Source organism: Saccoglossus kowalevskii, chromosome 10 (assembly GCF_978046115.1).
Source record: "Saccoglossus kowalevskii chromosome 10, keSacKowa6.1, whole genome shotgun sequence".
Classification (NCBI taxonomy): Eukaryota; Metazoa; Hemichordata; class Enteropneusta; family Harrimaniidae; genus Saccoglossus; species Saccoglossus kowalevskii.
Window position 1 is genome coordinate 1,585,041 of NC_140650.1, and position 20,319 is coordinate 1,605,359.

A 20,319-nucleotide genomic window follows, 5' to 3' on the forward strand; every position below is an offset into this window, starting at 1 on the left:
AGATACTATTCTCGATTATATTGAATATTGCATATCCAAAGCATTATATTGAGTCATGTAAATAAACACGCATACAAATTATATTGGTAATTATAACACGTTTCGAGCATTGGGCAACATTTTGTTAACCTTTTTGAAACATACACAAACGGTTTTGTCTTGACTGTCAGAAGACACAATCAACACCACTATTTGTTCAATTCAGTACTGGACATTCACACGCAGTCATGGCTCAATTGTTGTATGACATGTGAAGGTAACCTCGTGCAGTATCTCGTTATAGTTTAAAATCATAAGACTGTTTTAAAACAAATATACAAAGATAGATTTGAGTTGATTTCATACAACGGGATGGGGGCTATACTAGAAATGGACATTTATATGCACGCATGCATACATTGTTAGCATAACCGAGTCATGCACATTGTTCTATTATCTCTTGATGGCGTGGCGATGGAGACTGCCCTTTGTCTATAGCGGGAAAGCTACGTCAAATCACGCACACAAACGTGCCAAGTGATTATAAGAGTCTATTTTTGTTTCTCTGTTTATCTCACCTTGACGAAAACATTACATAAAATGGTGTACTACCAAATTGTTGACATGAAAAAACGTCCCTGATGATACAACCATATGTCATGAAATTGATTTTTTTTAAATAATTTTTACAAATGGGCGAAATCTCCATGAGGTTTCCAACATTGACAATAAAATGAAACCTGACCCGTCGTCGACCGAAGCGTACTTATCGGCCAGCACAAGAGCAACAGTTGGAGCCCAATGCTACTTAGTGCACCATTACCAATGTGAACTGTTGACCTCGGGTGTACACGCGAGTTCACACAGAGGTCATCGTTTTCGAACGATAACAGCATCTTGATTGCCCACAACCTTAAAAGCTTGAGCAATAATGATTTCTTTTCTTTTCTTTTTAAGCATTGACCATCTTAATTATCTAGCACTTTATTTTCACCATTTTAGAATTGTTTCCCTGTTTGTTTGGAGGTCTTTGCACATTGTATTATGTACGTTGCAAATAAAATATCCTATTCAATCCTCAGGCTGCGTAAACTCTCCGACGGGACCGTGACCAACCGATGACAACGGAACCATGACCCTTCCGAATGGTATTGCAGTGACGCCGAGTCGAAATACAAGCTTGCAATGTTTTTAATATATTGCACTTTAGTCGCGTTCTGGCTACACCAAGTACGGGCCAAGATTTAAGTTAATCTCATATGTTTGCATATTGCCTGTATGTTCGGGGTGACAGTTAACACGGGCTAAAGAACACTCAAACTGTGGTTACTCATATCAGTACACTAACCAGAAAGGTATATATGTTAGTTCTACGGTCATAAAACAATAACAATGTTAATTCAGTGCAGATTGCAGAATAACATAACGTAGTGAAGAGTCAGTCCATTTTTTTTCTAGAATAATGTCAGATTTAGATCGTAGTTACCGCTTTTAGGCCGTACTAAGCGTTCGCGCATGTTTTCTTAGCACGAGGTAACGTTTTTGACTACTTAGCCGGTGTTAAGGAGCTGTTATACGAAGGGCATGTAGCTGCTCATCAAGTGGTTACCAATGCTATGCGAAGGGCATGTGAACAATAGAAAACCCAGGGATGACCTTTTTACGGCATTGACTGAGTGAACAAAATGACGCTGTTTGCCAAGTGTGCAAATGATTAACGGAATTACGTTTCTCACTGACGGAGCTCAAAACACATGACGGTGTATTTGGCGTTTTGGCCAAAAATCACTCTTTAGTCACCCTATAATAAACAGAGATTTCTACGGTGATCCGGATTTCCAGTTGATAATTCTATTCCTAGAACAATGACAATTCGTCGAATGACTTGCAAATTTTTCGCCAAGTTCAGCACCTAATAAAGACGCATATTGTGGGCTAATGAATTCCCTAGCACTTTTGATATCCAAGTGCCTCAAAATGATGGCAACACTCAGTGAAAACTAGTCTATTGGAATCATATTGACGCGCATTCAAGTTGCAAAAAGCAGAACTTTTCGTGTCGTTTCTACTCAACTTGGTCATTGTCAATTACTGCGAAAAAAATAATTTAATTTCATTTAAAAAATATCACAGCAACGGTCAGTGAACACAAATTATCAAACCAAAGTGCCCCCTGGTCACAGCTGCCAAAAGGTCATTATTCTTTGAATGCGCTATTCATATCTGAAATATCATTCGTTTACATGCTTACACGTGGTCATTCTCACCTTTTCAAAAACAAAACTCAAAGACCAACTATACACTCATGACGTCACGTATAAACATCGAACTCAGAACTGCTGGTTTATGCTACAACTAAAAGTAATCCCGACAAAAGTCTGGTTGTCTATGGGTGAAAATAAACCTTAAGTTGTTATCTTTATCAGGACATAAATTCAAAGTTAGTGCGAGCATTGTGACAGGAAAAGGCAATAACATAGAACTGGAGGTAGTCCCCGTGTACTTAGATGGCCTTGTTAGTCCTCTATTAAATGACTTTCCATCGAAGCGTACTGATTGTATCATCAATGGCGAATATCGGTCAAACGAACACACGCATGCCCTTCAAGTTATTAAAAAGGTCACTTGATTGTCAATGTACTCTCCCACGCTTTGTTTCCATGATAACATCACGTATTATATTTTCTACTTTTGTATACCCGTGGTTACTAAAAATGTAACCGTGGTATACTCACAAGTTCAAAGTTATGAAGTGGCAGCGTGGCATGAGATAACAACAGTACGTGGAACTATGAAACTCGTCGTATCCGTCATTGATTTCACTTTGTCACGTGACAGAAAGGAATTCCACCCGGTACTAAGCATTTCTACATTCCATACACCGAATCGTAAAATGTTACGGTGCCGTATAATCAAATGGCTATTCAAGGATTTAGGTGTGGACTTTTATTTTATGACCAAGCGGCGCTTTGGTTCTCTTCCTATTGACCCCGTCGGATATAACAGTCCAAACATTGCATCACAGAACGTTTACAACTGACCATTAAACATTTATAGGTTTTTAGAGGAAACTTCAAACGTATTGATGACTGGGTACTGTATACGGCATAGTAATCAGGTGCGATATTCAGCTTAACACTATGCCGCATCGTAGTAAGGCAACAACTAACACACAAACATCACGCTTTCCCCAAAATCATTGACATGAGTTATTAGCTGCGTGACACTGAAGCCCTGCACTTGAACTGTTTTGTGCCGATGCAGATGAGTATACGAAATGCTTGATACAGATATAAAACATAAAGGGAATTATGAAAGTGGACAAGACTGGGGAACAGTTACATAATTAATTGCAATATTGTAAGAAGACGTCTTGGCAACAAAATCAACGCCATACAGATTGTTTTCGATGCAATTCTCTGTCACCTCGGATCTCATACATAGAGTACGACATAAAATATGTTTTATGTACATGCATACAAAGGGGAAAAGTGAATGGCCAAGATTGAACCTGACACTTGTTTGACCCCTCGAATCTGTAAATCGGATATGCGCACACACAACCAGATCATTGACCTTGTGCTGACCTGAACCCTAATAAACAATAGCAGATTAACCTAAAAAAACATGTATTGGCGAACTGACGTCATGCTTGTTTTGTTGTTTCCTCATAGTCGAGGGGCCCGATTCAAGTGATAAACAACACCGTTTTCCAAAGAACGACATTATTACTAACAACACAGATATTTCCTGTATTCTGTATATTTATCCGGTCCCCTCACCTTAACACCTCCTTGACCCAATGGCCTTCGATTATTTAAGGTTTTGGCGTACATGAACTTTGCTTGGCAACAGTCACGGGAAAGTTCGTTGCTAAGGAACTCCGATAAATGTTTTATCTCTCTGAAAATGAATGTGAATATAAAGCCAGGCAACGCCGCTGAGAGATGGGCCAAACCAATGAACATAACGTTCTGCTTGTATTTAAAACAGAAAGTTTATAATTCTAAGTACATATTTTTTGCCGGCGCTAGTTCGTCATTTAACTGGTATTCAGTTTAACACGTACAGAGATTGCGTGTGTAATGACATATTGCACAATAGTTGTTATCAGGGGATAGTCATTGTTGTCAAAACACCCTTACAACGCCACCTTTTTGTCGCCACTGTTTTACATCACCATAATGGATTCATAAAGCATGTTGTGATCCCGGGGCAGGCATAAATCTGAGCTTCCGATGACGTACACGTCAGTCACGCATTCACCTATTGGGTGTCCGCTGGATGAACTAAGCTACTTCATGACTATTCATGACTGAATAGCAACAACCTATATATAAGGGAAAGGACCGGTGTTGTCAAAAATACCTGAGAACGTGCTCTCTTGATTTTTTTCAGACCTGGTCCTATATCGTGATCTGAGAATTAAAAATTGATCAACTTTCTTTAAGAAACCGTAGTAGCTCGCCACAAGATGCAAGTGTTATTGGGAACGACGTTATCACCAGTTCTACCACTGCTGTTACCATGTGTTCTACTGATACTGATTTGTAAACTATGGACTGTTTACAACGTACGATCCAAAGATCCCAACTGCAAGGCACCCTTACCTGAAGGCAGTATGGGGATTCCATTCTTCGGAGAAACACTACAACTGCTTCTTTTTGTAAGTCCAATATTTTTTTTTATTTATCAAATTTGACATTTGAAATAAAATTCAATATAGAACAATGCGGACATTTCTCCACTTAATTTAGAACTAAAATATTGCATTAGTTATGATTTCACACAGAGGTCGACTTGACCAACACCATATCCAGCGAATAGTCCTTGACACAGTCTACATGCTTTCTATCGTACACAGTTCGTGTTACATTACCGATTACAGCTTAAACTACCACGTAGAGTAAATCCATGGTCAGTCAATACTGTATTAGTTGAAGTATATTTTACGTAAATAGACTGGTCTATACCGGTCAATAATATATTGCGGTGAATTATTTGATCCGTTGCCAAATGTAAAGATCACATTCATATGGCACTTTGAGTGCCCCGGTACCCGTCTCACACACTTACTGCGATACACACTTTAAGGACATTCGTCAACTATTAAAATTGAAGATAAAAACTTCTTATTAATTTAGGGTGCCGAATTCTACCAGAAGAAATATGCGAAATATGGCCGTGTATTCAAGACCCATCTTCTAGGCCAACCTTCAGTGCGTGTGATTGGCGCTGCGAATGTCCGTAGAGTGTTACTGGGGGAAGGCGACATCGTGCAAGTGCACTATCCACGCACAGTACAGAGTGTTCTTGGTAGCAAATCTATTTTAGTCGCCACTGGCAAAGAACACGATCGACTGCGTAAACTGGTTTCCAAGGCGTTTAACATCCATGCTCTTTCCGAGTACGTTCCCTACATGCAACAGTTCATGACAGAAGCGGTGAAAAGCTGGTGTGACAAGGGACAGGTGTGTGCCGAATCAGAGAGCAAGGTATTGATATTCCGTGTAGCTGGCAAACTTCTTTGTAACTTCGATTATGATGAAGAAGAAAGCAGACACCTGAGTCAAGTTTTTGCAACTATGGTAGATAACATGCTCTCCTTACCAATTAACATTCCCGGCAGTCAATTCAACAAGGTACGTCATTTCTATTTCCTATCTTAGAACCCTCTCTTTAAAAATTAATGCCACACCCAAGAAGACATTCTCGCTAATTGAAATTTACGTATTAAATATATAATAATATGTTATATATATATACGTTGTTTTCCTTTCATAATATAGGCTATTCGTGCACGTAATATTATACGCAGTAGAGTCGAAGCAAGTCTTAAAAAGAAAAAAGAATCAGAAAATGATTTGCCTTTCACTGATGCATTGCGGATTGTTTCTGAAGGGGGCCACTTTAATACGGAACAACTAAAAGAATTAGCTCTAGAACTGTTATTTGCTGGGCATTCAACGACATCTTCTACTGCTGTCATGATGATTCACTACCTCGCACAGCGACCTGACATCGTGAAAAGAGTAAGAAACGAACTCGACGAGTTTGACTTGCTGGACGAGGAGGAACCATTGAAGTTTGAAGACATTTCAAAGTTAAAGTACACTAGTAGTGTGATCAAAGAAGTATTTAGAATCTCACCTCCTATAGGGGCTGGTTTTAGGAAAGTCATCAAAACTTTCCAATTGGAGGTGAGTTGTCGGCTACTTCTAATACTAGCATATAATTTTATGATCGTGAACTAAAAATAAACCTATGTACGGGGAAAATGTGACCATAATAGGAACACGTCTGAATGGTGTGTGTGAAATTGGGTCTACCGACTGTCTGCAAATGGCAGTTGTTCAATTATTGTGCAACTTGCCTTTCTCCATTCAATGCAGCGTTATGCAAAGCTCTTTAATCATTTGTTGGCCCCCCATTCATGATCGGTATCAATCTCAACAGGGCGTCCCGGGTAACCAGTCGATGTCTGAATGTAATTCTTTTTAAAATGCATTGCCATTGTGTTTGTTACCAAATGGTTCCGTCTATTGGGTCATTACTTTTCAATCCACAGGTATGACTTGCCAAATGTCTCGCAATCATCGGTCCTTCGTGGGAGTGGCAAGACAATAGATCGCAATGTGCGATGTTCTACCGATGACAGGGTAGCCAGGCATCCATTCAATCTCATTGTAGACTGCAGTGTAATGCTAGAATTAACTAACATTGTTTGCAGCGCTCGTTTTGGGCACAGACCGTGCATTGGTTTGTCCACACCTGTGTTCAACTTCACATTTCATTACATGAAACATAGTAACTAGAGAACCATGACAACTTGCTAATGTGAACATTCTTTTTCAGGGGAAGCAAATTCCTGCCGGGTGGACGTTGCTGTTCAGTATACGAGAAACTCATGCACTCGCTGACAATTTTGCAGAAGTGGAAAAATTCGACCCGGATCGATTCATGCCGGAAAGAAACGAGGAGAAGAAAGGAGACCGCTTCAATTTCATTCCATTCGGCGGCGGGTCCCGTGGGTGCGTCGGGAAACAGATGGCACAACTTATGCTTAAAATTTTGCTCATCACCCTTTCAAGAAACTGCCGATGGGAACTAGTCAATCAAGAAACGCCCAGAATTGAATTGATGCCATGTCCACATCCCATAGGCGGTCTTCCCGTAAGGATTTCACGGCTTGACTGCAATGCAAACAGAATTGACTTTAAAAAGGTGAACGAAGCTGGTGACGTCGCTTGCTAAACACGGGTCGTTCAACTTTGACAGCAAATGAGGCTAGTTTATGGCAGTGGCTGAGATGGCATCATAACATCATCGCTCCGTGTAACAAATGTAATTTCATCTTGTAGTCACGGAATGGACCATCCGACCTACCTGGGATAACCCGTCTGCGAACCAAACATTTGAGTACCCAGCCCGGGCCGAATGTGAAAATGGAAGTTGTCTGAAAATACTCATGGGCATTGAACTGAGTCCTGATGTCTTTATTTTATGAGCGTGAACATTTCCCCGAAACAAATGTATGACTGGAATGTAGGAATTCGGAATGGGTTGAATGACGTACATCTCATTGATGTAAGTTGTGTAGGCTAGAGTTACTAGTATATGCTGAGCCAAGGTACCCTACTCGTAGTAATTGTTACACCTCTCCACAGGTTAGGTCTCACGGTACCCATGAAACCATGACATCCTGAATACGTTTCATTGAATACCTTTTGCGTAAGTGTCTTATAAATAAATAAATAAATAAATAAATAAATAAATAAATAAATAAATAAATAAATAAATAAATAAATTTGATATCTGTTGAAGATATGTAACTCAGTTACGTGTATTTTAGCCGAGTACTCAGTGATACTGACAACTGCGATATTTATTGCCAACTAAGAAGAATACATTCTTTGAGTTATTGTTAGTATTAAAAGTAATATTTCACTATTATAATAATCGTCTTCGTTTCTTGTACCTGAAATTGGAGAAATTGCGTCATTTCCGGTCGAATTTTGTATGGTCACACTCATCTCATTGTAGCATATACACGCACGGCTTTAAAGGGCGGTAGTCGTCGCGCTACGAATGAGTGGGACATATGGATATCGTATAAACAAAGATGGCGATTTTGACCGTTGCGCAGATCAACGATTACAAACTAAGGCGCTCCCAAGCTTTAATTAGGTATTTTTTAGGTGATTGGAAGGTATCGAAGAAGTCACCGGCGGTAATTAGTGCAAGTCGCACTAGGTCAAACCTCATACTCGTGTTTTCATTAGAAGAGTGCATAAACCAACGTTTGTCAACACAAATGTCGCATATGCGCAGCGCGACGACCACTGCTCTTTAAGTATATTTATTCATTAAATATCAAAATAAAACTGACAAATGTTGTGTTTTTGAAGAGTGTGGGAGAGAGTCGAAGGAAGAACGAGGGTTATTGATTCAAATTAACGTAAATGAATACTGTAAAACATGTTTAAATAGCCACATGCCATTTTTAGCAAACTTGACTCCTTGCATGCACAAATGCTTAATTTAGCTAAAGTGCCAACAATATCATTATGCAAATATACTTTATTTTGAATTAGTGACATCTTGAATTAGCAAAATTACAGACTAGCTAAAATGACATGCTAGCTAAAAGACGTGTTTTACAGTATGTTAGCCTACGTATGTGTTCAATTTTAATGAGAAACTACATAGATAACAGTATCCGAGGTTAGAGTAATGTACTATGCACAGACTACTAAAATATCGTTTATGCTCAGAGAACTAGTGGTCTGAGGTTTATTGTATAGTGCACAACCGAGTACACTACACACGATGTGGTTATTACCCACAATACACATGGGACGTGTGATGCGAAGCAGTTTTTAATGTTATTAACAAAACATTAACCTGGTTTCGCCAACTTGAATGATGTAAAATATACGTCGTTTCCATGGAAAAATAAAAGCTCTTCCTAAATCTGGTGCTCGACATGATGAATTCTAAGGCAATCGAACCTAAAGCGACAATAAATGTGATTTCTAACATACAACGACCACAATTATCATTATCATATAAATGCGAGGTGATAATTAAAGGTTGAGTAGTCGCCGTTATATTGAAATCGATCACTCAGTGTGGACTGTAGAAAATTATGACACACGACGCACACTATTATTGCTTCTCAAGATTGCAACGTATTTGACATTTTGCCCAGGACACCCGGTACGTTTATCTAGTACCGTGATTCCCGAGGTTCGCTTGACAAATTGAATATCAATAGATAGCGCGCCCTTTACAGACCTTGGCGCAGACTCTTGGCCATTTCCCTTGCAAGTGATTTAATGTACCACGTCGATATAGAACATATATTTTATGCTTTCAGTGTCCATATTTCGGCAATGGCCGTTAAAAATTGATACTGATGACACAAAAAATGTTTCATAAAAAATACAAATCAGAGAAAAAGAATCGATAATTACAGCTATTGCCGCTTAAAAATTGCGAAACGTTAGAACAACTTCCGGAACTTCGACATAACCGCTCACAAGAAAACAGCGACGAATAGTACCTGAACCATATCTCACATTAACGTGACAATTTCTTGGAGTAATTGAAAGTAAAAACAGTGAATCATATGAAGATAATGTATTTTATCGTATTTTAAACAATAACGTATGTTAATTTATATTTGCATTATTTAACCAAAAATAAGACATGACATTCATTCCAGTTCTTAATTTCAATTAGTGTGATTTGCAATACTTTTTAATGCCTTCACAAGAAATGTGAAAACCTTTACCAGCAGTGGCTCCTTAACTATTTAATCCATATTTGAGCAAGTCGAAACTGGACATAGACAGCTTTGTAACAGCCGTGGAAAACTATTGCCCAACTTAGTAGTGTTACCCACTAAGCACAATGCATACATACATGTGTACTACTCTTATACACGCAGTCCCCTCTATCTATGATGGGACATGTAGACAACTCTTCTTACACAGTCCCCTCTATCCATGATGGGACATGTAGACAACTCTTCTTACACAGTCCCCTCTATCCATGATAGGACATGTAGACAACTCTTCTTACACAGTCCTCTCTATCCATGGTGGGACATGTAGATAACTCTTCTTACACAGTCCCCTCTATTCATGATGGGACATGTAAACAACTCTTCTTACACAGTCCCCTCTATCCATGATGGGACATGTAGACAACTCTTCTTACACAGTCCCCTCTATCCATGATAGGACATGTAGACAACTCTTCTTACACAGTCCCCTCTATCTATGATGGGACATGTAGACAACTCTTCTTACACAGTCCTCTCTATCCATGGTGGGACATGTAGACAACTCTTCTTACACAGTCCCTTCTATCCATGATGGGACATGTAGACAACTCTTTTTACACAGTCCCTTCTATCCATGATGGGACATGTAGACAACTCTTCTTACACAGTCCCCTCTATTCATGATGGGACATGTAGACAACTCATCTTACACAGTCCCCTCTATCCATGATGGGACATGTAAACAACTCTTCTTACACAGTCCTCTCTATCCATGGTGGGACATGTAGACAAGTCTTCTTACACAGTCCCCTCTATCCATGGTGGGACATGTAGACAACTCTTCTTACACAGTCCCCTCTATCCATGATAGGACATGTAGAAAACTCTTCTTACACAGTCCCCTCTATCCATGATGGGACATGTAGACAACTCTTCTTACACAGTCCCCTCTATCCATGATAGGACATGTATACAACTCTTCTTACACAGTCCCCTCTATCCATGATGGGACATGTAGACAACTCTTCTTACACAGTCCCCTCTATCCATGATAGGACATGTAGACAACTCTTCTTACACAGTCCCCTCTATCCATGATGGGACATGTAGACAACTCTTCTTACACAGTCCCCTCTATCCATGATGGGACATGTAGACAATTCTTCTTACACAGTCCTCTCTATCCATGATGAGACATGTAAACAACTCTTCTTACACAGTCCCCTCTATCTATGATGGGACATGCAGACAATTCTTCTTACACAGTCCCCTCTATTCATGGTGGGACATGTAGACAACTCTTCTTACACAGTCCTCTCTATCCATGGTGGGACATGTAGACAACTCTTCTTACACAGTCCCTTCTATCCATGATGGGACATGTAGACAACTCTTCTTACACAGTTCCCTCTATCCATGATGGGACATGTAGACAACTCTTCTTACACAGTCCCCTCTATCCATGATAGGACATGTAGACAACTCTTCTTACACAGTCCCCTCTATCTATGATGGGACATGTAGACAGCCCTTCTTACACAGTCCTCTCTATCCATGGTGGGACATGTAGACAACTCTTCTTACACAGTCCCTTCTATCCATGATGGGACATGCAGACAACTCTTCTTACACAGTCCCTTCTATCCATGATGGGACATGTAGACAACTCTTCTTACACAGTCCCCTCTATTCATGATGGGACATGTAGACAACTCATCTTACACAGTCCCCTCTATCCATGATGGGACATGTGAACAACTCTTCTTACACAGTCCTCTCTATCCATGGTGGGACATGTAGACAAGTCTTCTTACACAGTCCCCTCTATCCATGGTGGGACATGTAGACAACTCTTCTTACACAGTCCCCTCTATCCATGATAGGACATGTAGACAACTCTCCTTACACAGTCCCCTCTATCCATGATGGGACATGTAGACAACTCCTCGTACACAGTCCCCTCTATCCATGATAGGACATGTAGACAACTCTTCTTACACAGTCCCCTCTATCCATGATGGGACATGTAGACAACTCTTCTTACACAGTCCCCTCTATCCATGATGGGACATGTAGACAACTCTTCTTACACAGTCCCCTCTATCCATGATGGGACATGCAGACAATTCTTCTTACACAGTCCCCTCTATCCATGGTGGGACATGTAGACAACTCTTCTTACACAGTCCCTTCTATCCATGATGGGACATGTAGACAACTCTTCTTACACAGTCCCTTCTATCCATGATGGGACATGTAGACAACTCTTCTTACACAGTCCCCTCTATTCATGATGGGACATGTAGACAACTCATCTTACACAGTCCCCTCTATCCATGATGGGACATGTAAACAACTCTTCTTACACAGTCCTCTCTATCCATGGTGGGACATGTAGACAAGTCTTCTTACACAGTCCCCTCTATCCATGGTGGGACATGTAGACAACTCTTCTTACACAGTCCCCTCTATCCATGATAGGACATGTAGACAACTCTTCTTACACAGTCCCCTCTATCCATGATGGGACATGTAGACAACTCCTCTTACACAGTCCCCTCTATCCATGATAGGACATGTAGACAACTCTTCTTACACAGTCCCCTCTATCCATGATGGGACATGTAGACAACTCTTCTTACACAGTCCCCTCTATCCATGATGGGACATGTAATCAACTCTTCTTACACAGTCCCCTCTATCTATGATGGGACATGTAGACAACCCTTCTTGCACAGTCCCCTCTATCCATGATAGGACATGTAGACAACTCTTCTTACACAGTCCCCTCTATTCATGATGGGACATGTAAACAACTCTTCTTACACAGTCCCCTCTATCCATGATAGGACATGTAGACAACTCTTCTTACACAGTCCCCTCTATCCATGATGGGACATGTAGACAACTCTTCTTACACAGTCCCCTCTATCCATGATGGGACATGTAAACAACTCTTCTTACACAGTCCCCTCTATCTATGATGGGACATGCAGACAACTCTTCTTACACAGTCCTCTCTATCCATGGTGGGACATGTAAACAACTCTTCTTACACAGTCCCTTCTATCCATGATGGGACATGTAGACAACTCTTCTTACACAGTTCCCTCTATCCATGATGGGACATGTAGACAACTCTTCTTGCACAGTCCCCTCTATCCATGATAGGACATGTAGACAACTCTTCTTACACAGTCCCCTCTATCCATGGTGGGACATGTAGACAACTCTTCTTACACAGTTAGTGTATATTTATTATATTATATGAGTATAATTAATGCCAGGATTAAAGAATTTTAATACAGCCTTTTATGTTATCTCCTTTATTAGCTCATTTGGTTTATATGCAAATGTAAAATCAATGTTTACACCAGAAATTACGTCACTTATATCATCAACTTTGCGAATACCCCCAGGACTACTACGACGTAACCTTGCCAGAACTCGGCGGACTTTGAAAATAAACACCGACAGGCAGAAACGGATAGACAGATATCGTAACTACAAATAAATCGACGTGGCTCGAACAAGTTATAGTCTCTAATGAAATGTGGATTAAGTATTAATTGTTACTAATTTAAGTTTAGTTTTAGTAAGTGGCCCACTGCATAATAGGCCTAGTCAGTGGAGCTTTAGAGTCAGACATATTGTGTTCAATCCAAAGGTATGGTAATGAGCTATATACTGTCTACGACACGAGGTAAAATTCTCGGTTCACCCTGCAAAACGGATGACCCACTTCTCCGTGCATTATTTCTTTAATTAAATTCATCAGTTTTATTTTATTTGATTTCATTTTTTAAATTTTATTTTTTTCCAAATGGATGTATGATAACCATACTGCAAATTCAACCATAAACCGAATAACGACTGACTGACCAATTACCGTTATTTTTCGCCATATTAATAAATGATTCATATATGTTATACAATGGCACTGGACTGGACGCCGTTGCGCACATACATGTATATTATTTATGCTATTATATAGGAAGATAATGTTCACAAATAATAATAATAATATATTTAAGTAAAGACAATTTTTCCACGCTAAGTGTACCATAGACTCAAATTAAAGCAATGTGGCCATGACATAGTTACGTTACAGTCTGCTTTGCGTATGCCATGCTGTGTGCCTGTCTAAAAAGCAGACGACAGACGACCGACTTAACTTTGAAAAGAGACGGTCAGGTTGAGGTCAGCATAAAAAGTTGCCCCACTTTTGTGTTTACCTGACTTGACTATTGACCTGCTACTCTGTTCAGTTTTGGCGAAACACCCCCTCACCGTTCGTGACGATCTCTGTGCCAATAACCAACTGCGTCCGAATACAATAAATATATAGTTCATTATTGACGGCCCGGCCATAATCAGTGTCCAAAACGTCACCCTGCAAATCTATTGAAAGTAAGCCTCCAAGACCCGTTGGACTCGTTTTTTGTTTTTTTTGTTTTTTTTTGTTTTTTTATACCCATCTTTCATCAAAATCTACCAACATGGCGTCTATTCCTTAAGAAAATCAACCATTTATGGTGGGGATAAGATATATCAGAGTTTGTGTCCACCCTGTGTTACGATACTAACTCATGCACCCACGTATGCCTGGTTCATAACAAATAGAAAGAGCCGCTATAAACACCAGTGTTCGCACTGGCGCTACAACGGGGTATTTCGATCGCGAAATTAAGTCTAGAAATAGGTCATAAACTACCAACGAATTTTGTGTTGTTATAGAAACAAAGTTTAAACTCCCAACGAATCAGGTGTTGTTTTAGAAACAGGGTATCATGCATGCAATTAAATTCAAAACATGATTATCGTTAACACATAATTAACTGTTTTGCTTATGATAAATCTGAATGTTTCCTATACCGATAGTTTCGATAGCTACTAATACGACCTATTGACGAAATAGCTGCACAAGACATGTAGAGTATCGTAATTTGAGATCCATGATATCAGATTTATTAAACTCGCGTTCTAATTGCCACATGTTCCTAGTCAATGGGAACATACGAAAATCACTAATTTAATAATTTAACAACCATTTGTTCACAGTTCGACATATGTTTGGATATACCTCCTTGCTAACCACTTCAACCAAATAGACAAGAGTCATATTACGTGGATTGAAACAATGACCAACTTGGATTACCGGACACACTGGCGGCGTCATCACAGCCATAAATTATATTAAAGAAATGTAACCAGTTGGGTATGAACGTTCGGGTGACAATAACTTGCTAACAATTCCCAGTGAGCTTTCAGGGGAAAACGCATTAGCTAACAGTTGGCAGTGAACGTTTGGCTAAAAGTTGGCAGTGAACATTTGGATGAAGCACACTTGTTAACAGTGAACATTTGGGTAAAACACATTTGTTAACAGTTGGCAGTGAACATTTGTGTGAAGCACACTTGTTAACAGTTGGCAGTGAACATTTGGGTGAAAACATACTTGTTAACAGTTGGCAGTGAACATGTGGGTGAAAACATACTTGTTAACAGTTGGCAGTGAACATTTTGGGTAAAAACACATTTGTTAACAGTTGGCAGTGAACATTTGGGTGAAGCACACTTGTTAACAGTTGGCAGTGAACATTTGGGTGAAGCACACTTGTTAACAGATGGCAGTGAACATTTGGGTGAAGCACACTTGTTAACAGTTGGCAGTGAACATTTGGATGAAGCACACTTGTTAACAGTTGGCAGTGAACATTTGGGTAAAAACACACTTGTTAACAGTTGGTAGTGAACATTTGGATGAAGCACACTTGTTAACAGTTGGTAGTGAACATTTGGATGAAGCACACTTGTTAACAGTTGGCAGTGAACATTTGGGTAAAACACACTTGTTAACAGATGGCAGTGAACATTTGGGTGAAAACATACGTGTTAACAGGTGGCAGTGAACATTTGGATGAAGCACACTTGTTAACAGTTGGCAGTGAACATTTGGGTAAAACACACTTGTTAACAGATGGCAGTGAACATTTGGGTAAAAACATATATGTAACAGGTGGCAGTGAACATTTGGATGAAGCACACTTGTTAACAGTTGGCAGTGAACATTTGGGTAAAAACACACTTGTTAACAGTTGGTAGTGAACATTTGGATGAAGCACACTTGTTAACAGTTGGTAGTGAACATTTGGATGAAGCACACTTGTTAACAGTTGGCAGTGAACATTTGAGTAAAACACACTTGTTAACAGTTGGCAGTGAACATTTGGGTGAAAACATACGTGTTAACAGGTGGCAGTGAACATTTGGATGAAGCACACTTGTTAACAGATGGCAGTGAACATTTGGGTAAAAACATACGTGTTAACAGGTGGCAGTGAACTGTGTAAAACACACTTATTAACAGATGGCAGTGAGCATTTGGGTAAAAACATACGTGTTAACAGGTGGCAGTGAACATTTGGGTAAAACACACTTGTTAACAGTTGGCAGTGAACATTTGGGTAAAACACACTTGTTAACAGTTGGTAGTGAACATTTGGATGAAGCACACTTGTTAACAGTTGATAGTGAACATTTGGATGAAGCACACTTTTTAACAGTTGGCAGTGAACATTTGGGTAAAACACACTTGTTAACAGTTGGCAGTGAACATTTGGGTAAAACACACTTGTTAACAGTTGGTAGTGAACATTTGGATGAAGAACACTTGTTAACAGTTGGTAGTGAACATTTGGATGAAGCACACTTGTTAACAGTTGGCAGTGAACATTTGGGTAAAAACATACGTGTTAACAGGTGGCAGTGAACATTTGGATGAAGCACACTTGTTAACAGATGGTAGTGAACATTTGGGTGAAAACATACGTGTTAACAGGTGGCAGTGAACTGTGTAAAACACACTTATTAACAGTTGGTAGTGAACATTTTGATAAAATAAACTTGTTAATAGTTGGCAGTGAACATTTGGGTAAAACACACTTGTTAACAGTTGGCAGTGAACATTTGGGTAAAACACACTTGTTAACAGTTGGTAGTGAACATTTGGATGAAGAACACTTGTTAACAGTTGGTAGTGATTATTTGGATGAAGCACACTTGTTAACAGTTGGCAGTGAACATTTGGGTAAAAACATACGTGTTAACAGGTGGCAGTGAACATTTGGATGACGCACACTTGTTAACAGTTGGCAGTGAACATTTGGGTAAAAACATACGTGTTAACAGGTGGCAGTGAACATTTGGATGACGCACACTTGTTAACAGTTGGCAGTGAACATTTGGGTAAAACACACTTGTTAACAGTTGGCAGTGAACATTTGGGTAAAACACACTTGTTAACAGTTGGTAGTGAACATTTGGATGAAGCACACTTGTTAACAGTTGGTAGTGAACATTTGGATGAAGCACACTTGTTAACAGTTGGCAGTGAACATTTGGGTAAAACACACTTGTTAACAGTTGGCAGTGAACATTTGGGTGAAAACATACGTGTTAACAGGTGGCAGTGAACATTTGGATGAAGCACACTTGTTAACAGATGGTAGTGAACATTTGGGTGAAAACATACGTGTTAACAGGTGGCAGTGAACTGTGTAAAACACACTTATTAACAGTTGGTAGTGAACATTTGCATAAAATAAACTTGTTAATAGTTGGCAGCGAACATTTGGGTAAAAACACACTTGTTAACAGATGACAGTGAACATTTGGGTAAAACACACTTGTTAACAGATAGCAGTGAACATTTGGGTAAAACACACTTTTCAACAGTTGGCAGTGTGTAACTCACTCTAGCACATTATTGTCAAGGCATGGGTACATTGGTGCTTGCCATGACAAATATGAGAGGTATATTGTCATGTGTTGCATAAATAAATTGAACTCGCACAAAATTCATCACACGGTGTTCATTTCATAGATATATAATAAATAAACAAGCGTTTGTGGTGACTTTGTTCATTTGGGTCACACATTCCTTCTACAGAGAAACTCTAAACGTCATGGAAATCCCTGATGAAATATCTGGGCTCGTACAACTTAGACAAACTTACCGTTTGGGTGAATTTCTCCAAAAATATGGTTACAAGGATCCAAATGTTGTTTTAATTTGTTGAAACCACAAGTGTGTAATAGAATTCTGGACAGAAAACACATGTTGGTCAGCTCAAACTCCTACAAAATGAATGTAGACAAAACACAAAGGCTTCAATATTCTCAGAAAAGCAGTCAGTTTTTTAAGCGGTTGATTGATGGTGTGAGACCGACTGCGGTGGTACATAACACCACAGTATACCAAAAGCGCCCTCTAGGACAGGCACGACATCTTTTTCCACCTATTGTCTACTATTAAAATACATACAGCGGGTGACGTCACGGTATTCCGCGTCGGTCCTAATAACAACGTTTCTGAGTGGCAAATGAACCCTCCCAACTTGTCTAATATTTGGAGTTATCGGTATTTCATATAACCACGAACATTTTAGAACGCCCATTGGCAAATCAGGCCATGGAACTTTGACGATTAAATTGTCGTTGCCGGTGTCACATGGGTCATACAAGATAAGAATCCTCCTCGTATTACGCAGGGAATAGTTAGAGCCTACATCGCCATCTCGGCCGAGAGTCGTCTGTATTCATTCTATGTTAAATCGTACATAGAAGTTCTGCATACTTTATTTGTGAAACATCTGCGTCTTCACATGCTAAAACTTGACTTGCGTTCTTATTGACTAATTTGTCAGCCCACTGCATTTTAAACTGTCACGGCTGTGTTAACGAGTGTAATGTTATGCTGTGTAATATTGAAGTTGAGTTGAATAATATTGTAGCTACATTGTCACAAACTTAATCTTGAGTTCACCAAAGAATACTATGCCTCACTGTGAGAGACAAGTTCAAATCTGAACGAATATAGTGATAAGTAACATTTTCAAGCAGTTCGTCATAATAGAATAAAAAATAACATGAGAAGAACGGACATATGATTATTAATTTATATAACAATACATATCAATTGCTCACACAACTCAAGATGGAACTAAGTACTCATTACTAATACATACAATAAATATGTTAAACTTACAAAAAAATAACTCGTCATCAACACTCGCCTGAACATTCCTAAATAAATAAATACAGTAATTGCTCATTTATCTTGCAGCAGGGTTGAGTTGACTTTTCAGAACTCAGAACCTCGGAACCCAGAACCTGGAGTGCGCCCTCAAACGAAGAAATTAAGGTTTATGAATTAGTTCTTGTTTTTTATGGGAAAAGAAAACATTCTGAACTTAAATATAATATTTGTTTAGACCAAACAAGACACTTCGTGATGGGCTTCTTTCGCAGTCAGTAATATTTACAAAAATGTGTGTTCACTATTTTTTATAAACTGGCTTGGCAATTCCCATCACCAATTAGACTTTAGATTTTTTTCAACAATTCCAAAATCACTCTCGATAATTTTGTTTACTTCACATTTGTACTATGATTACATTTGAAGTTTTAATAATTTTATTGGGTATACATATTTTAATGCATACGTGTACACTCACAAAAATACCCCCGAAATAAGAGAATTTAGAATATAGCCTTGCCAAAAATGCATTATTTTTATTTGTCTAATATTTTATATGGAAATCCTAATGAGATTTAAAGTTCAGTTCACAACTGACGGTTTTGCAATATTAGAGCTTGTCAACTTGTCTATGGAGGCTGCAAGATCATTCTTATAAATATTGTATTCACTACAATTATTTTGTATTTACATTGACCATGAGGTCCACAGTATATTTTTCTTACTGATGTGACTACAGTTGACTGTGTGATGTACTCGGCAGTTTTTGTTCTTTTGTCGATTGTTGTCATGAGTTGTTTGTTTTGTGTTCTTGGAATTTTGTACAAAAAACAACGGTCAAATACGTATATTATTTCCACTTTGCAGTATATCGTAGACAGTATTTGTATACTTTGCTCTCCACAGTATCCAGCTCAAATGTCGGATTTTTCGGAAGCATGAGATTGTAATGTAAATTTCATTCATTAATGTTGTACGATGACGCTTTCTCTGAGTCCCATGTTGACTATGTTCCGGCCCGTTTACTTACTGTGAGTGTCTGACAATGCGACCAAATAAACGTCAGAATAGTAAAACAAAAAAGCAACCTAAAAATTAGTTGCCCGTGTCAAAGAGAGCCGCAGAGCCAAAACAGTCTGTCAGCCGTCGCCGTCCACAGCAGCGATATAATTTTACACATCGAAATTGAGAATCGCAAGTGTAGACATATTGCATAGAAATGAACATTAAATACAGCTATACCACCCAGCAATCGAATCATCAATCTTCATGAGTGATGTAACTGGTATTTCCATCTATTCCCACTATCCTACAACGATCGAGGGAATGTTGTCAAATTCGCGCGTGTGCGTATTTTCGTACAGTGGTGTAAACATTGCTACAGTCAAAGACACGCTGAACAGGAAGTCTATTCTGGACTAGTACCATTTTTTGGAGAGCAGAGGACCATTTATACAAGGGACGCTCCAGTAAGAAATTGTTAAAATTGTCCGATTGGCATATCCAAATC

At 39.2% G+C, this 20,319-nt stretch overlaps 1 protein-coding gene across 1 annotated transcript; it reads left to right on the plus strand.

The window, feature by feature from the left end:
• Nucleotides 1-4,355: 4,355 nt before the first annotated feature.
• Nucleotides 4,356-7,935, plus strand: LOC100313585 (cytochrome P450-26). The gene is given in 4 exon segments (NM_001168052.1): nt 4,356-4,645; nt 5,124-5,621; nt 5,769-6,179; nt 6,835-7,935. Coding segments are annotated over 4 exon segments (1,500 nt in total). The 5' UTR covers nt 4,356-4,453; the 3' UTR covers nt 7,234-7,935.
• The last annotated feature ends 12,384 nt before the right edge of the window (nt 7,936-20,319 follow it).